General features: G+C 50.3%; 1 protein-coding gene across 1 annotated transcript in view; it reads left to right on the top strand.

Moving 5' to 3' along the window:
* The window catches only part of LOC125954574 (uncharacterized), a 46,160-nt gene that overhangs the window by 22,664 nt on the left and 6,387 nt on the right, over positions 1-17,109 (top strand). Inside the window, exon 2 of the mRNA XM_049684988.1 lies at positions 14,462-17,092. Coding sequence (XP_049540945.1) covers positions 14,655-17,092 — 2,438 coding nt within the window. The 5' untranslated portion in view covers positions 14,462-14,654. The remainder of the gene's footprint in view (positions 1-14,461; positions 17,093-17,109) is intronic.

Raw genomic sequence — 17,109 nt, 5'->3', positions numbered from 1 at the left:
ATGGCTCCGGATGGCCACGTGATGCATCTTCGAACGGTGACGTAGTGTCTGGTTGACCATTGTGCTGAGTGACGGCCATCGGCATCATGTCCATTCCCGGTCCAAGAATATGGCATAGCCGAAGGAAATCAATCAATGTACACAACGTGACGGGTAGGGTACATGGCCTGGCTTCACAATAGAAGGATGTGTTTTGTTGTTAAAGCTGAAGCACTTTGTGAAGATGGCGCAGAACATCGTTCACAACATTGTATGTAGCGGCCTATCAAAGTCTTGGCGCACTCACGATAACGGTGAAGCGCGCCGGAACGTGAAGGATGGACGCACGCTGACCGGCGACGACGACGACGACAATAATCGACCACTCGTTCTGCACCGCGTTCGTTCGTTTGTAATCATGTATCATGTGGTTGCTACCCACTATACCACGACGTTGTGTGTGAGTGAGAGTTTTGTGGCGGAAATGAACGTTTGCGTTCGACGGTTTTCCACGCGGATTGACTCCGGGCGTAGTCACCACTAGCCGGCAAGATACTATCCACTTCTTACTGCTGCTAACTATCTTTGGCAGCAAAAAAACAAAACACTCGGCGAAGCATAAAATTATAGCCTGTACGCGTTTGTGTGGTGTATCGGTTAATCATATGTGTACTTTGCATGTCGCTCTCGGGGGGATTTTTTTTTTGTTGTTGCTGTGGTTGTGGCCAGCAACACTGTAGTGGCGACGTCCTCCGTTGCGGAAGCTACACCATACCGGAGGGCCGGAAGTTGTGACTGACTGCAAAACGGTTCATGAGCGATCGAGAAATCGACGGATCGTGCGAAGTTTATGGGGAAAGACGACGTTCCCGCCGGACGTTTATTGTCGCGATGAGGGTTGTAAACGTGGTGTCGATGCATGAATAGTACATGACGTTGGGATTGATTAGTTTCTTCAAATGATTTTTCTCAAACAACCGGACTGTTCCTGTGGGCTGTTACCGGTACCGTTGCTCTTGAACTCTCGCTTTTTTCAGGGGCACGATCAGTACCTATAATGCCAGCATTTCACTCGCTATGGCTTTTTTCTACTCAGAATAACGAATAACCCAAGTAAATGGTTTGCGATGCTCGTTATGCGATATACGATATCCGATGATTGGAAATTGTCTTGCAACTGTTAAACAAAACGATCCAATTGCTAATCCTATTAGCACTAATTCCCAATATTTCAATCAACCTTCAACGAGTAACTTTAAACGATGTTTTTCCCTTTCACGGACCGGCATTACGAAGGCTTCCTCGCTGGCTGGCCTGACTGTTCGCCCTCAAAAGGGGCCTCGGGACTCGGTAACTGGAGCTGTCTAGTTCGTGATCGCGAGCAGCAAGAAATTAACACCACAGGGCAGGCGGGGGCCGCACATTAATGTGTCGGTTGGATGCACTTATCCTTTCCATCGCGCTCGCTCACTGCGTGTACATCGGCTTCTTGCAACTGACCGACTTTCCCTCGGGGGTGGCAAATATCGAACTCAATTCTGAACGTACTCTGTTGGTCTGGAGGTGCCCAAAGATTGTTTCAGGGGGCGATGCGGTTCTGTTGGGTTCCGGTATTATCCTGCTCGCTTCGTGGTCGAATATACTACTCGGAGCAGTTGGTTGGAGGGTTTGACCTACAAGTAGTTGGATTCGATAAACGGATCCACGGCGTGTGCGTGAGCGTAAAAACCCGTAAACCGCCTTTTAGCATTTACCTTCACCCTGGTGGTGATCGGTGGACATCTTGGCGTTAATAGCAGCAACAGATTCAGTTGCGTTGATCATGACTTTCACGACCGGAACCTACCGGAACCTCCGCAACGCAAACCGACGCGCTATCGAGGCACGACGCCGCCGGCTCAATAAATCAATTCCCCGTTCAGCTAAAGGTGCTAAAGGCCTTGGTGTGTAGCTACTAGTTCCTACTAGACCGGATTCGACGACGACGACTCGTACGTACCGATGCCCTTTCCGTTTCGAGTGAAAGTTACTGCTGTTGCTGTTGCTGCTGCATCGTGTTACAAGACGAGAGCCCACGGTGCGCGGTGTGCCCCACGACAACAAGATGCATTCACTTAGATGGTAGTGGTGGTGGTCGATGTCTAGAAATCCTAGAAGTTCTCGCACGCGGACTCCGATTCCGATTCCGATTCCGATTCGAGGGCAAAACATAACGCAAAATGGGTCACAGTGCCGTGTTCCGGGGTCGCAAGCATAAATCAATCGGTCCGACCGGTCGCCCCCGGACGTGCGGAAGTGCTTTTGCTTCCAGAAACCAGAATCCAGCGATGGACGTGTGGACTCGAAAACGGATGCAAATGGGTTCGTCGTTGTCGTCAGACGGTCCGGAATCAATACAAAAAGCCAAAGATAAATTGTGTCACAAGCCACAAGCCGGCGTGTCGCCGACCAAGACAAATGGTGTCAACCGTAATCCATCTCCATCCCGGAGCCGATCGTTCGTCGCCACGGGATCTTCACCGTCGCCCAGAAGCCATAGCCAACCCGTGATGGATGCAGTTGTGTTGTTTTGTGACCATGTTTGTTGCCATGTTGTTGTTCGAGAATTTGAATTCGGGAAGCACGCTCGTCGGGGAAGTGCCACACTTATTTATGGTACAACATCGTATTGTATTCGTGAGTGTTGTGAGAGAGGAATTGTGTGGCAGGAAGGGTGATGTTTGACGTCCACAAGATTTACGGTCAACCGGGGTGCGCGGGTTGCGACAAGAAGCGTCTTAGCGTCCATTTGGAAACTGCTAGAAAAATCTCTCAGACGTTGAACCTCAAGATGGTTCTCTCTCAGAAGATGGTTCTCGATGATGTCGGTACTTTAAACATTCGAGATGGATTTCGCGACAACTCACGCCACACGCGCTAGCCCTTGACCGTAAGCCGCCACGCCAACGCCCGCGGAATTCGCGAATCCGGTTTCTCGGCATCACTTCCAAGTGGTCCACCAGAAATCAAGGCAATAGCACGGGTCAACACGCGTAAAGTGGTAGCCTTTTTGGTTATTCGGTGCATGTAGTTACACTTCCAACTGCACTACCAGATTGTGGGCGCTGCCGATGTTGATTTGCATGCCGTACGGTGAGCACGTCTCGCCGGTGAGAGTCCTGCTGCGTTCGATCCCTCTCCCAGTTCCGATCTTTGACCGACTTTGAGTGACCGACTTCGATCGACTAGTCCTTCGTTCGCAGCCCACTGTCTGGACCGGATGACTGGACGCCACGGTGTTCAATACATTCGCCTACAATCGGTGTCCGATGATGGTGAATAAATGTTCGACAGCTCGATTGCACTGTTCCTGTTCTCCGCCACATCGTGCTACAACCGTCCCGGAAGGAAGGACAAACTGTGTTGTTGCCTTCCACTCCCACTTTAACGAATAGCAGATCTCGTGATCCCGTGATCGTGCCACGGCTCTTTGTCTGCAACTTGTCAGACGTGGCCGGTTAACGCACGTCACCTCTCGCTCCGTCCTGTGGTCGACGACGATGGTGGAAGGTGAGCCGTATGGCCATGTATGGCACGATTCAATTAAACTCGATCCATCTGGTCGGTGTTTCGCCGCAGGTGAAGGACATCACGGCACACCGGGACCGATCAGTCGTTCAGAGAGTCTGAGCAGCGCGCGGAGGGCTAAGGTGTGATCATCGATTATGTGCCGAGCGCCGCCGGTCGGGTTGGTCTGGTTTTTGAGTTCACCTTTCGCTCGTGAACGAATGAAGTTATCATATGTCAGCGTCGGCTCCGTTGTCTTCTCTCCTATTTATCTGTCGCTCTAGGGCGAGAGGTCTGTAGGTCGCTGCCGGAGGGGTCTCTAGGACTCTACCACCTGGCGTTCGATAATGATGATCGCTCGGCGGTGCTCGTCGATGATCAAATTATACAATTATCCGATCGAAATCGGCACTTCCTTCGTGCTTTAAGGTCGTACTCACTTATTTTCTCAGTACTCTCAGCCACCAATGGCCGTAGTGATCGCTTCGCTTCTTTTGCTTGTACATGACAGCCTAACAATACCTTCAAGGTGGCGAACAACCTTTCAATGACGTTCCGGAAGCTGAAGACGACGGCAGGTGCAAGTGTCGGGAGTTGAAATTGTCTTCCTCCGTGAGCATAATTCCATTTCATTGAAAGCCAGACGCGCTCAGTAGCGGTAGCATAAATGATAAAGGGTTGTCTGTTAGTGAATCACTAGAACGAGGTCAGGCTGCTGTTCTTGATGGTCCGTTCTACTTAACGAATCAAGCAGCGCATGTGTGTGGATGATGCATTACACTGCTTGATACCGGCTACAGTACGCTGATAACAGAACAGATGAACGGAAAAGGGACTTCTGAATGCTGTTACTCTTGCATCCTCTCACAAACAGATGGAATTGTTGGCGTTTCGAGGTTACAGAGTGTTTGAACGATGTTTCAGCGATTCAGAAATTACAATAACGTTTGCATTAAAAAAAAAAGAGACAAAATTTGAACGGCGACAAGAAGAAAACTAAGACAGATAATTGAGATCTGTAAACTGTATTTGGAAGGTAATTTTATCACTTTTCACAAAAAAATCTGATTGCGCCATTCTGAGCACCCTTCCGTTACTTAGCTGGATTTTTCGACATGAAGGTCGAAAACACGTTTGCGCACTTGTTTTTCAGTTATTTCTATGCTTTTTCGATCAATTCCTTCTTCGTTTTCGCCACAAAATTGTTGGAATAGATGTTACGATTTAGGTTTGGACCGAATTTTTCGATGGGATGCAGCTGGTGGACGTTCAGCGGGTTCGGGTGCGGGCACGGAATAGCTTCACTATTTTCGCCATCACTTTTAGAGTTCAACTGAAAAAGGTTTCAAATTTTTTTCAAGTAAACCGATAAAATTAGCTTGCAAAGGCAGTTTACAGATCTCAATTATCTGTCTTAGTTTTTTTTCTTATCATCATTCAAATTTTGTCTCTTTTTTTTAATGCAAAAGTTACAACAAGACTTTTAACGAACAGCAACGAGCGTATGCTATTCGTTTGTTATTGAATTGTTAAATTTGATTATTCTTGGAATTGATTGCTCTCTTTACGTCACTTGTCATGTCCTCGTGTCATTTTGCCATGAAAGTACTAATTGCTGTGAAACCTTACCGTTGACATTATCAAAATGGACGATCACTTGCAGCGTTTTGATAAGAACCGTTTCGTTCCGGTTTCATACCAAACCGGCGCCGCCCTGGCTCAGCGCATCGAGAAGCGATCTCTCGAAAGCACCACCACTTCTCTTTGCCACTGTTTTCACCTGTTTTCTGGGTGCAACCAGCGTGAACGAGCTTACGGATGGAATGGCTGCTGGAAACAACAATCGGGAATAATGTATTTACAGTTTGCTCCGCTCGTTCCATGCTAATGTTGACAGCCCCTTTTTGAGGTGGATTTATTATGATTTTGAAAAGCACCCGCGGTCTGCGCTTGTCGTTCGCTCGTTAATCCACCAGAAAATGGTTATCAAATGTATATTTATGCGCGCGGGACGGGCTTGGGACCGCACACCACGTGCGTACCGCGTCGTCTCCTGGGAGCAGAGCGCCCAGCGGTGGCCTTTTCTGGTGGAAATAAAGTATAACAAACGAGCCTCCGATCGGGTTTGGCAATCGGTAGCTACCTTTGGGGGAGGCCCAAAGGCCTCACTAACTGCCAAGTGGTGCTGGCACCGACCATGGATTCCCAACTTAATGCCACCATTGTATGCTAACGAATGTTGATGATGTTGTTCGCTTTCGAGCGGTGAGTACATGCGATGGGATGATGTCAGAATTTTCCCACCATTTTTTTCTGTCGGGCTGATGGGTGGGTTTGTAAAATGTGTATCGTGTACGATCACCAAAACCAATGCGCCACGGGAATGCGCTTTTTCCGGTGACACCGATCCCGCCAGACCGTATTGGTGTGTGGTGAGGAGGACAGTGACAGCTCAATGGCCACCGGTGTGTGGAACACGGCAGGTTAGGTGATGCATTAATTTGCCAACTCATGATCGGTGATCTGGTGTTTGTTACGGTTCTGCTTTGCTCAACTCACTCCCTCCCCCTTCTGACCTCCTATCGCGCGGATGCTGCGAGACATGAGATGTGCCGGGCATAAGTCACACGATCATCTTGTACACAGCAATCCCACAACAATCGACTCTCGGATCGGTAGTAGAGCGGCGCAGAGCACAAGTGAGTGATGTCTTGAGTGACGTAAGCGCTGAAGAAAGCCGCAAGCGCCGGTGGGCCACGAGACTGTCAATCCTTTATGCAACACCACCTGGCCGCTTGCACGATGCACTCGCCTTGGTTTGATGGCTTGGTGATCGCAGCTAATTTGACAGTGCCGCTGCTCCCGGGCCCCGTAATGGACGCGGCATCGTTTCATTTAGACCATAAAATGGGCCTCCAAATTACACACCACCGGGAGCCGGGAGCCCCCGAAAATCGATTTCGATCGGTAGCGGATCGGTCTTTTCGACTTTCGGCTCGGGGAGACTTCCCGTCCGTTATCTAAGGTGGTCTTGCAGGCGACCGCGATCCGTGTGGTTGATCCGTTTCGTTTTGTTTCGTTCCGTTCCGTCCGAGCAGGCCCTGCCGGTGGATACGCAACAGCCCCCAACACAAACGCTTTCGATGGATGTCTTCCGGCGTAGAGAGGGCGGTGCTTGTTTTTGGTGTGGTAAATTGGAGCACGTCAATTGGGGACACACGACGAGATGTGGACACTCGTCACACGTTGGCCAAGAACAAGCTACTTGTGGAAGTGTCTGAACTGAGTGTTGCAGAAGAACACTTCGCCAAAGGAGAGAAGGGCCCTTCACTCGTTGACTTTCAAATCGGTCAAACGGCAAACGGAACTGACCATAAAACCGAGGCGATGGTGGCGCATCAACTGCGCGACAATGCTATCAGCCCATTATCACCACTTCCTCCACAATGGAGGACAATAATGGTTGAGCTAACAAGTGACTTTAATGCTTCTCCAGTTGACCTAGCATACGCGCGCGCCAGTCGGCCATCCAGATCCAGAGGTCGCCAGTTTATGACCATTGCGATGGTTTGATTGCTTACTGGACCTGGGAACATGAAACACCATGGGAAGAAGGATCTATCCTATTGTTCTGCTCGGTCCACACTGAGGTTCATAGACGAGTGACGCTCATTAGTGACTCGAGTTCGAGTTCTAATGAAGGTACAACCGGGAGATTCCGACGTTTATTCCGACGGTTCCTTCCGGTGGTGTGCGTTCGTGGTGCACAGTCCCCTTTCGTTGTTCTAATCTCTACGATACCTGCCTACCGACGCCAGTACGCTGGATCGAGAGGTTCTAGTTACTTCCCCCGGGTACTCCAGGGTGTCCAAATGCCTTTTAATTGCCATTCTAATGAACGTTCCACTATAGCTTACAAATCATGTCGCAAACAAGATCACAAGAGTCGAGTCGTCTCGACGATAATTATACGTTGTTCTAACCTTACGAATCCCGTCGCCCGAAACGCTTTTTCGGACAAAACGTGACACTGGAAGAGATTTATTCTCGCGTCATAGAGCAACCGTTCGCCATCTCACGAACTAACAACAACGCTCGACGTCTATTGTGCCCCGAGATGCCGGTAAAAAGCCACCCTTTCCTCTGTCTCGAGACTCCCGAGCAGACAATCGACCCCAGGCCCGGGACGCAAGAAAAGGTGGTCCGTTAAATTGGGGCCAGCATCACAAATAGCCATCAATGTACCGGCACGATCGCGAGCTCAAAAAGAGAAACCACGGCAACGCGCCGCAAACTGCCGTGAACTCCTCCCCTTCCCCTTTCTCCCTTCTCTAGCCACGTCCAGATAGTGCGTCCGGGGACAGCCTTGTGAAGGTCGAACCAACGTTCCGCCCCCCCCCCGGACACATGGATGTAAGCGGCATGATATTTCGATCTCGTTGTACTTTATAGCACGATCGGCAACATCACCTGGGCAGCGCAGGGAAGGTCGCTTTTATCGCTCTCGATGGCCCATAATTATACCTCCGCGCTCTTCTTCCCCTGGTGCGTGCGGCAGGGCGACTTCGAAGACCTTTTTCCACCGTTTCTGGTCCCCTTTTTGGACGCTCTTACCGAAGAAGCAACACACGACGAGCGTGTTCTCTCTGATGGTGCTGCTGCTGCTGCTGCTGCGGCCATGCTTCTGCTTCTGTATCGTGGTGTGCGGGAAAAGTAGAAAGTGAACCGAAGAGCGAGGGCTGCGCGATGCTGCGTGGAGGTAACTGCAGCAACATCATTAATGTCACGCACAGCGACCGATTCTGTCCGGAACAGAGGCACCGAAACCGGACCTCGTAAAATGCGCTGGAAATCGATCGACACGTTTTTCAATAGCCGGCTATTGACCTTTGGATCGGTAAATGTTTCATTAAAACCCTAAATATTGGAAGTGTTGTGTAATATTGTAACGCATGAGTCACACTCTCGAAATGAATCATTTTGAACTTACTGCTCGCGGCAAGAACAAGTTATGGTTAAAGTTGATCGTTGATCCACATCTCGTTTCCGACTATGAAGACACCAAAAATGGATCTTGCGAAAGGGTAACGACTTCTTCTACCTTCCTTCTGAGGCTGATCTGTTCTCATGAGATCGCATTCAGCCTTGTGCCAGGCCAAAGTTCTCTCTTCTTCTTTCGGTTGAAGCGTGCGAGGGTGTCCAACAATGGAACTCCACGAACTGACGCGTTTGTTGCATCGGAATGCCTCCACCGGGGGTCATTTGGAGGGTTCAATTCGGAGGCATGCCACGCGGCGTGGCGTCATGCCAATCGTCGGTTTGGTGGTGGAGGTCGCGTTGGATTGGCTCATTAGATCAAACCCACCTATACCATCATATGGCCATGTCGGCCAACGGGTTGGCCAATTGGTGCGCGTTCGCCAAACATGGTCAACCTCGTCAACATGGTGCTCTCACGATCGCAACGCAACGCAACGCGAAGCTCTTTTGGGCGATCGCTTGCGCGCGCCACGCGATTCGAGTTCACGGTTTCACCGAGGTCACTTCTATAGTTTACGATGGCGAACTTCATGGTTTGGTCCATGCTCGGTGTCCAGCCAGACACTGGGATCGGTGCGTTGGTACTTCTCGAAAAAACAATATCTTGGTTTTTGCACCTTTTTTGGTGAGCAACCTGAGTATTATAGCATGCCGTATAAATTAATTAACCCTTAATGTGCGTCGGTACGTAGCAGTACAGACGGTGATGAAGCTGTACTCTGGAGGCACTAATGCGTCGGCCCGGTGGAGTGTGTAGTTAGTGCTTCATTGGAAGAAATTGTTTTCGGTACCGTAGCTGAAGGATGATCGATTCGCCACTTCAACTCCGGCATTCCGTTGCCTCCGTTTTGCGTCAATTCCACTTTTGGTTACATCAATTCTCAGGCAAGGGAGAGATCATCATCACCCTCGGGTCGCAATTACGCATTAGCGGCTTATGATCTGTTCGAATCGAATCAATTATGCGAACCGGGGGAGCAGAGAGAGCCATTGCGTGTAGATTGTATTTTCAGACACGGATCGCTGATGATGTTGCTGATGTCTAAACTCTTACCTACCTATCATCACGCTCTCGGGCTAATCTGTGAAAGATCTGTCAAATGGCGATCGCAGTGAGAAACCCAATCCGTTTACCGTGGCGTGCCGTGATTGAGGTCAGGGAAAAGGGTCGACGACTTAGCACCACCTCGCTCGTGATTCTCTGGTGTATGCATATCAACCAGCCAGAATCTTCTTTCGCAGCTCCGGTCTGAGCTCCGGTCGTGCAATTCCATCCATTTTCTCCACCCATTACGGATCCGTTTGCGTGCAGACGAGTCGTTAAGTGGGGAACTGCGGGGACACCATGCGACCGTGAGTCGCGCATCTGCTGGGAACGAAACCAGATTGTCAAGCTCCAGCTGGGTTTGTTTGTAAACAGCTCAATCCATGGATTTTTCCCCTAGCCGCAAGGAACGAATACGTCTTTGGCATGCAACCATCATTCGAATCGTGAACTGCCGGTTTCGGTTGCGTTCCTGTGGCGCACCTTTCTCCCTATCGCAAACCTGTGGCACGGCGACTGTATATCGTTGGCCGGTCACCACCCCGCCGGTGCTCTTTTCGCACATTTTTCATTGAAATTAGTTAAATATGATAACCACCGACTACGGTCCTAGGAACGGGGAATCATTGTCAATTCATGCTGTTGTCGGTATGCCAGGGATCGTATACGAGTATCGATGGCCATTTTTCATTCGTTTTGACCCCCCAGGGACCGGGTGCATTGCATAACCTCCTGATGGTCAGTGTTTAATGCTAATAAATCTTGCTACCGCACGGGAACCGCGGGTGTCAGTGCGTCGTCGTCGTCTGCGTGCAATTGATGTCGTGTATGGTCACGATTACCCTATCGCCGCCTTTCCCCTTTCGCCAGGGTTTCAAGCTCAACAAGCGGTGCGTGACCGTCGTAGGAGAATGTATGGTTTGGAGAGAGGCGCATACGCATATGTTTTCTCGCAACATTTTATGAGCTCTGCAACATCGTAAGTACAGCTCATCCTTGTCGCTTTATGAGGATGATTTTGGCTTCATAAGGAGGATATATGAGTCTAGAGAAAACATTAATTATTAGCCACATTGGTGCACTCCCTGGCATCTAAAATTATGAGAGAAGCTTCGGTTTTAAATTTTAATGAGAAAACATTAAACGATCGAGTATGTCATTTAATAACAGATACAGCAAAATAATGATTAAGTAAAAATACCAAAACTGTTTATGATGTTTATGCTGTTCAATTAATTTTAAACCATTTCGATTGAGTTGATTTTTAATGGCTCTTTGCTCGTCAATTCAATGGTACTTACTGAAAAATTGGGAAAAATAAGTTCGAGAATAAGGTAGTAAGAACAACTGCGCGATTAGGCTCACTCCTACACTTACAGAAAATATCATTGCGATTCTACGCAAAATTCACTACATTTATATTTTCTTTATTACTTTTCTTTTTTTTTGTTGTTATTAAACTTTAGGCAAATAAATAAAACAGATAGAACGAACTAAGGTTGCTGTATTCAAGTTTTACGATTGAATCAACACATTTTAAATAAAATTGATTTACTTTGATAGGATAGATTTTCCTTACTATTTTGCCAAACGCTTTTGACATCAATTTTACCCATTTTTAGACTAAAAATGAATGGATTCGATTGATATTGTATATTGATGAAGACCATCGTTATGCACGTGTACTGCATGCCCTCCTGGTCACCCTCTTTTACGTAAATCCCTCGCCAGAACACAGCCCATAGGTGTCCGAACAAAAGCACACGCGGAGGGCGTTTCAAATCGATATGTATGCGGGTGGCAACGGCTGCGATGTCCACCGAAGACGAAACGGAATAACGGAGTGCGCGTTATGCAGGCAAAAGGAAAGAGCCAAGTGATTATTCCCCTTGGTGGCCATTGTACGTGTCCTTATAATTCCATCGGGAGTGCGACCGCCGCCTCGGAGGAGAACGAGTGGCCGTGTCGCCCTCAGCAAGAATAGATGGCCACGTGCAGCATATGCACATTGGAGGCTTAGTGTTGCGAAGCCGTCCAGATTGGTACGGCTTTCCCGCCGATGGAAAAGGGGATGTAGAGCAAATATAAGCGATCCCGAATTTATGGCTGCATCTGGCAGCTGCGAACCACTCTAGGGGGAATACCCTTCGATTCGTGTGATGGACCGCTTTGCTTGACGCTCAAGAAATTATTTCCTTCAAACGAATCACGGTTTTGTCCGGAGATAAAGTTCTTTTTGGTCGATTTTATATTTTGTATGTTTTTGGTGTATTTCGTAATGCAATTGACATTTATCTGGGGGCTATTCGCAGCAGTGTAAATGTTTATCCAACATCCCTCTCGATCGAAAGTAATGTTCCAATCCGAACACAGCACACCAATAAGACCTGTGTACCATTCACACTAATTGCATTTTTGATCCACGACGAAATCCCAAATATTCATTCCATGCTGGAGGTTCTTGCTGGCAGCCAGCGGTTCTGATTTGGAAATTTCCGTTTCTACACCGTGCTATTGATGGCCCGCCCTTGAATTCCCCATTGCTGCGACAGTAAATTGCCGACATAATTAAGTTATCTGCCACCGACGGTCACGCTGTGCATCACGTTTTGCCGATTGCCACAAATCCATACCTCGTCTCTTTTTTGGTGCCGACACCGATGGTTTCTGATTGCCCAAGCGAGGTTGTCTATCACGCACCACCAGCCTCATCACGGCTGTTTGGTGTTTCTTAGCATTAATTCCCCTCTGGCATGAAGATGAACGTGCTGCTGTACGTGTTTCGTGATACATTTATGCTCTGCTCCCGGGGGTTTGCTTTAGCTGCGAGGTATGATCGTAGAGACGGTCTCTCCAGATTAACTATTCCTGCAGCGCAGTCTCTCCCCCAAAAACCCCATCCCAAGGGCTTACACTCCAACGAAGCCCTCGGACAGGAAATTGGCTTCGAAACTTAATTACTCTCTCGCCGGCAGTGCGGTACCAATCCGTTCCTTTATGGTACATCCGCTTAAAAATGGCAACTTTGAATGTGATTTTGTTGTTTCGTCGTTCGAACTGTCGAACCCTTCTCTCGCTCGCCTCTCTGAAGCCGGAGTTGCCAAAATGCAAACGAAATGAATGCCATTTCCAGAGCAATACAGACCCAGACAAGGCCACCGGTGGCAGGTTATTTTGCTAAAAATCGAAAACGAATCACTTCCGCTTCTTCTTCGCGCGCGAGAGTGTTTACCCATTGCTGCTGCTGACCCCTTAGGCCTTTCCGGATTCCACTCCGCGGATTGACTGCCGACGTTGGGCCTCTGCCGCGAGGCACCGGGACCAGCATTGTAACAATGGTGCTATTCGCGTACGCATTTGATTATTCAAATGGATTCCGGTAATGAAAACGTTTTTCCTCTAGGGGAAACGAGGGGGAAAAGGAAATGAAGACGTGATGGGATTTATTTTAAATATTAGAAAGTTTCTAGTTTTTGTTTTACGAAAACTTTTGGGGTGGGAGCTGTTATTGGCCATTTGCCAATATGCATTAATACGGCCAGTTTAGCATCTGGCGGAAACGTCAAAAGAGAAAACAACCTTTTTGGGGCATTTAAGTTTCGCCGTCGGTCATGTTGTCACCATAGTTTACAGGTTTCGTTAATCGTTAGAGCCGGTGACCGGTCGCAAGTCGCCGTTGGTTGCAGTTGTTGCAGTTAAATGCAGCACCACCGGTTCGGCGTTCTTTAGCCAAGTTCTTTTGCAATCCTTGACTTGACCCCTTGTTACTTGCATTATGGTTCATTTGGGCCTTAGTTGATCATAATCTCCCAGTGCTTTACACTGACTCAACGTTACCAATACGCCGGTTAAACATTGAAAACTCCTCAAATTAAACCTTGCACACGAGTCGTCGTCAGTCGTCATTATTCCTCGGCTCGTTTCACCGTTCGAACAGATTATCATCATCCATGGCACTCCGTGATGTCGAAAAATGGCTCCGGTAACTCGATTGATGTGAAAATCGTGCACGTTGCAGGTTGCAGCAAGGTCCAACCGGTTGGGCACCACCACCGAGTTTGCGCATCATTTTGCTCCTCCACATTTCTTTCTCACGCTGCTGTGGGAGGTGCAACCGAACCCCAAAAGGCAATTTCCCTAGCGCCAGGGGCCAGGGAGATGACGGTAAGCGACGGGGCAATCGAACGAACGACGGAATCTTTATACCTTGCACTACGCTTGCACTGTTACTGATTCCGGTGCCAGTGCCTTATGGCCTTTCGCGGGACCATCGAGCGCCCGAGAGGACCACGATGAGTGAGAGGACCACGATGACGACAACGACACGAAATGGCCAAACTATGACATGAAATATGAACCTTTCTAGTGCACCATCCGCCATCGGTGGCCGCTCTCGCTCTGACTTTCAAACTGGTTGATGATGATGACGATGGCACGATGGCACGATGGTCCGATTCACGGTCTTACACCGAGTTGCACTGGGAGAGCTTGACCTCGAAAGAGTGTAGATCGCGAAACCGATTTCGCTAGAAGCGGAGTTGTTCCCGAGAATTCGTTATCATAAGAACATAAAAATCGATTTCATTTTTTTCGCTGACGTTCGAACTTGCTCGATGTAACGCATCGCACTCCGTCATATCATAGATACTAGTCTACGTCTGTCAATGCGTCTGTCTGGCTCGATAAGATAAAGCGGTTCATGTTTACCGCTAGGTAAGGGGCCCACCTCAAACCAAAACTAGCTGATGGCGTCCCCCCCATCGTTTCATTTCGTTTCTAATAATCCTCATCCCACCTACATAAGTCCGTCCGATACTAATTATACCCTTTTGCGCTTTTGTCTTTCGACAGATAAACCTGATATCACCTGGGCGAACACCGTCACGGCGGTCGAAGTCGAAGGGCTTCCCGGGGGCGGAGGAAATGAACGGACAGTGCGTGGACGGCTTCCCTGTATGACGGTTCGCACGACACGATCGCGTACGTGCACGTGCCCTGCTGTGTTTCTGCCGTTGAACAGCTGGAACCGACTACTCAACCGACCATGGAGGACACTAGCCAGGAGGAATCGCTACGATCGCTGGAGGATGTGACGAGAAACGGGGCGGCGACGGAATCAGTGGAGCAAGGACCGCACCAGCATCACCACCACCATCATCAGGATGGCAACACAACGAAATCCTCCACCGATAGCTCGTTCACCGTGACCGACTGCAACTGTTCATCGCTGATCGAGCGCACCGACGACGGCGACGAGCACCGGACGGAGGGTGGTCTCGTGGAAGACGATGCACCATCGTCGTGCGTCGAGCTGATCGAGGAGCTCATCAAACCGCAGCTCACCACCGAGTGTGAGGAGAAACTGAAAGCCCTTGCCATCATCGCGGTCGATGACGATGCGAGGGAAGCCGCCGAGGTGGCCACCGTCATCAGCGGTGGTGGTGGTGGAGGCGGCGATGGGAGTGATAGTGGCGTCGAGTTTGGTGCCGGTTCCGGTTCCCTTACCGATACCGGTATGCTGCAGCGTGCACTGAGCAATAACAGTGCCGGGTACGCGAGCAGCTGCTGCGGTCTGGATGGGCTGGAGACCCGGGAACCGGGGGGGATGAGCGTGTCGTGCAACTCGAGCATGATAAGCTACAGCTCGGATATCTACGATAAGACCGGCAGTACGGTGCTGTGCGGTGGTGGCGGTGGACGGCTCAGTACGGATTACTGTGCCAGCGAGGGTGGCAGCGAAAGTTCGTCCGTGACCGGCGGTCCGGTTAGCTCGTCGCTACGGAAAGGTACCGCGGGTGGACTGAAGAAGAAGGTTGCGATGAAGGAACCACCGACGGTGAATCGGTCGCCCCGTAAGTCCACCGAAAGCGTCATCTCGAGTAGCAGTGGGCGAAGCAGTTCCCGTTCCCGGGGTTCCTCGTTGGGACGTTCGGTTTCGCTGAACCTCAAATCGACGCCACCGGTTTCGGCGATGAATGTGGCGGCTGCGGCCAGAGAGCGGGCCCGCTCGAGGGATAAATCGGTTACTGGTGCGGTCCCGTCCCAGGGTACTACCAGCAGCAGCATCAGTATGGCGAGCAGTTTGAACCGTATCGTGACGACACCGGGCAAACCGATGCCACCACCAAGGCGCCCGCTAAAGCCGGATACACTGCCGACGGGAATGAAGGATTCACCCGGAGCTGCTGGTGGTGGTGGTAGTGGCCATCGGGCTGCATCCGTATCGCGCACTCCGTCCACTACGAGAGGCCGCACACCGTTAGGCACACCGACCGATGATGGTCGATGGCCATCGGTGGGAGGTAGAGGTGGGGCGAGCGGAGGCAACACTACCCCACGGTCCACCCGAGCCAGCTCAGCCGTCCCGGAGGGTTGTGGTGGTGGTGTTTCCATTAAAACGCGCGTCGGAATGCTCGCCCTCGATGGGACCTGTAAGGTGTCATCGGGTAGCGGTCCAATGAGCTTACCGATGAGTGGTGCCGTCGCTAGCTATGCCACACTACCGCGCCGGCGAAAGGAACGATCGGCCGAGGATCTGAAAGCGGCGAGTGGAGGATCGCCATCTTCACGCAGTAACTCGGTCACCCGCGAGCAAGTGTCCAACCGGATGTCGATGTCACTGATCAAGAAGCTACCTTCAACGACCACTGGTGCGGCGAAGGGTGGTAACGAAGGTGGCCCATCATCGTCTCCTGCATCCGTCAAAATGGCATCCTCACATCCGCGCTTAGCGTCGACGGGCAAGAAGATGCTACAGAAAACGCGTATCTATCACGAAACGAGCGTCCAAACGGCCATCACCGGACAGGACGTGGCGGATGCGTTCGGTGGCAATGCCCGCCACATACGGATCGATGACGTGGAGATGGTCTGCAAGCAGACCCAATCGGATATACGTGATCGTGAGATGGAGCGGCTGGAGGAGAAGCTGAGAAAGATGAGCAGCGAGTATGCGACGTTGATGGCCAAGCTGACGGACAAATCGCAAACGGTAACCGCGCTGGAGCAGAAGCTGCTAGTAGAGCGTGAGGAGAAGCTGACCGCCCAGAAGGAGCTGCAAAACAATACGGACCGGGTGCTCGGTATGCTCGAATCGATGCAAGCCATCCCGAACAACGCGGACACCGAAGATTGCGACAGTTTGCTGATGCTCGAGTCTCAGCTGCAGCTTTCGGGGAGCGTGCTGGAGAAGAAACAGGAAGAGATCGCTCGATTGCAGTCGATCTGCCGGGCGCTGCAGATCGATATGGGACGTTCGCTCAAGAACCAGGAGGAACTGTTGCGCCAGAAGACGGAGCTGGAGGAGGAATCGAGTGAAATGCAGGACTTCCTGCAGATGGAGAAGCAATCGTACATGGACGCGCTGAAGGAGGCAGAGCAGGAGATCGGCATGTTACGGCAGTGTCTGCAGCAGAAGGAGTGTAGCGTCGAGCGGCAGCAGGAAGAGTGTCGCCATCTAGTCCGGATTGCGGAGCAGCGAAGGTATGGCCACTTGCCAC

Source organism: Anopheles darlingi, chromosome 3 (assembly GCF_943734745.1).
Source record: "Anopheles darlingi chromosome 3, idAnoDarlMG_H_01, whole genome shotgun sequence".
In the NCBI taxonomy this organism is placed as follows: domain Eukaryota; kingdom Metazoa; phylum Arthropoda; class Insecta; order Diptera; family Culicidae; genus Anopheles; species Anopheles darlingi.
The sequence above is the reverse complement of the archived record's forward strand: the minus strand, read 5'-3'. Positions and strand labels throughout refer to the sequence as shown.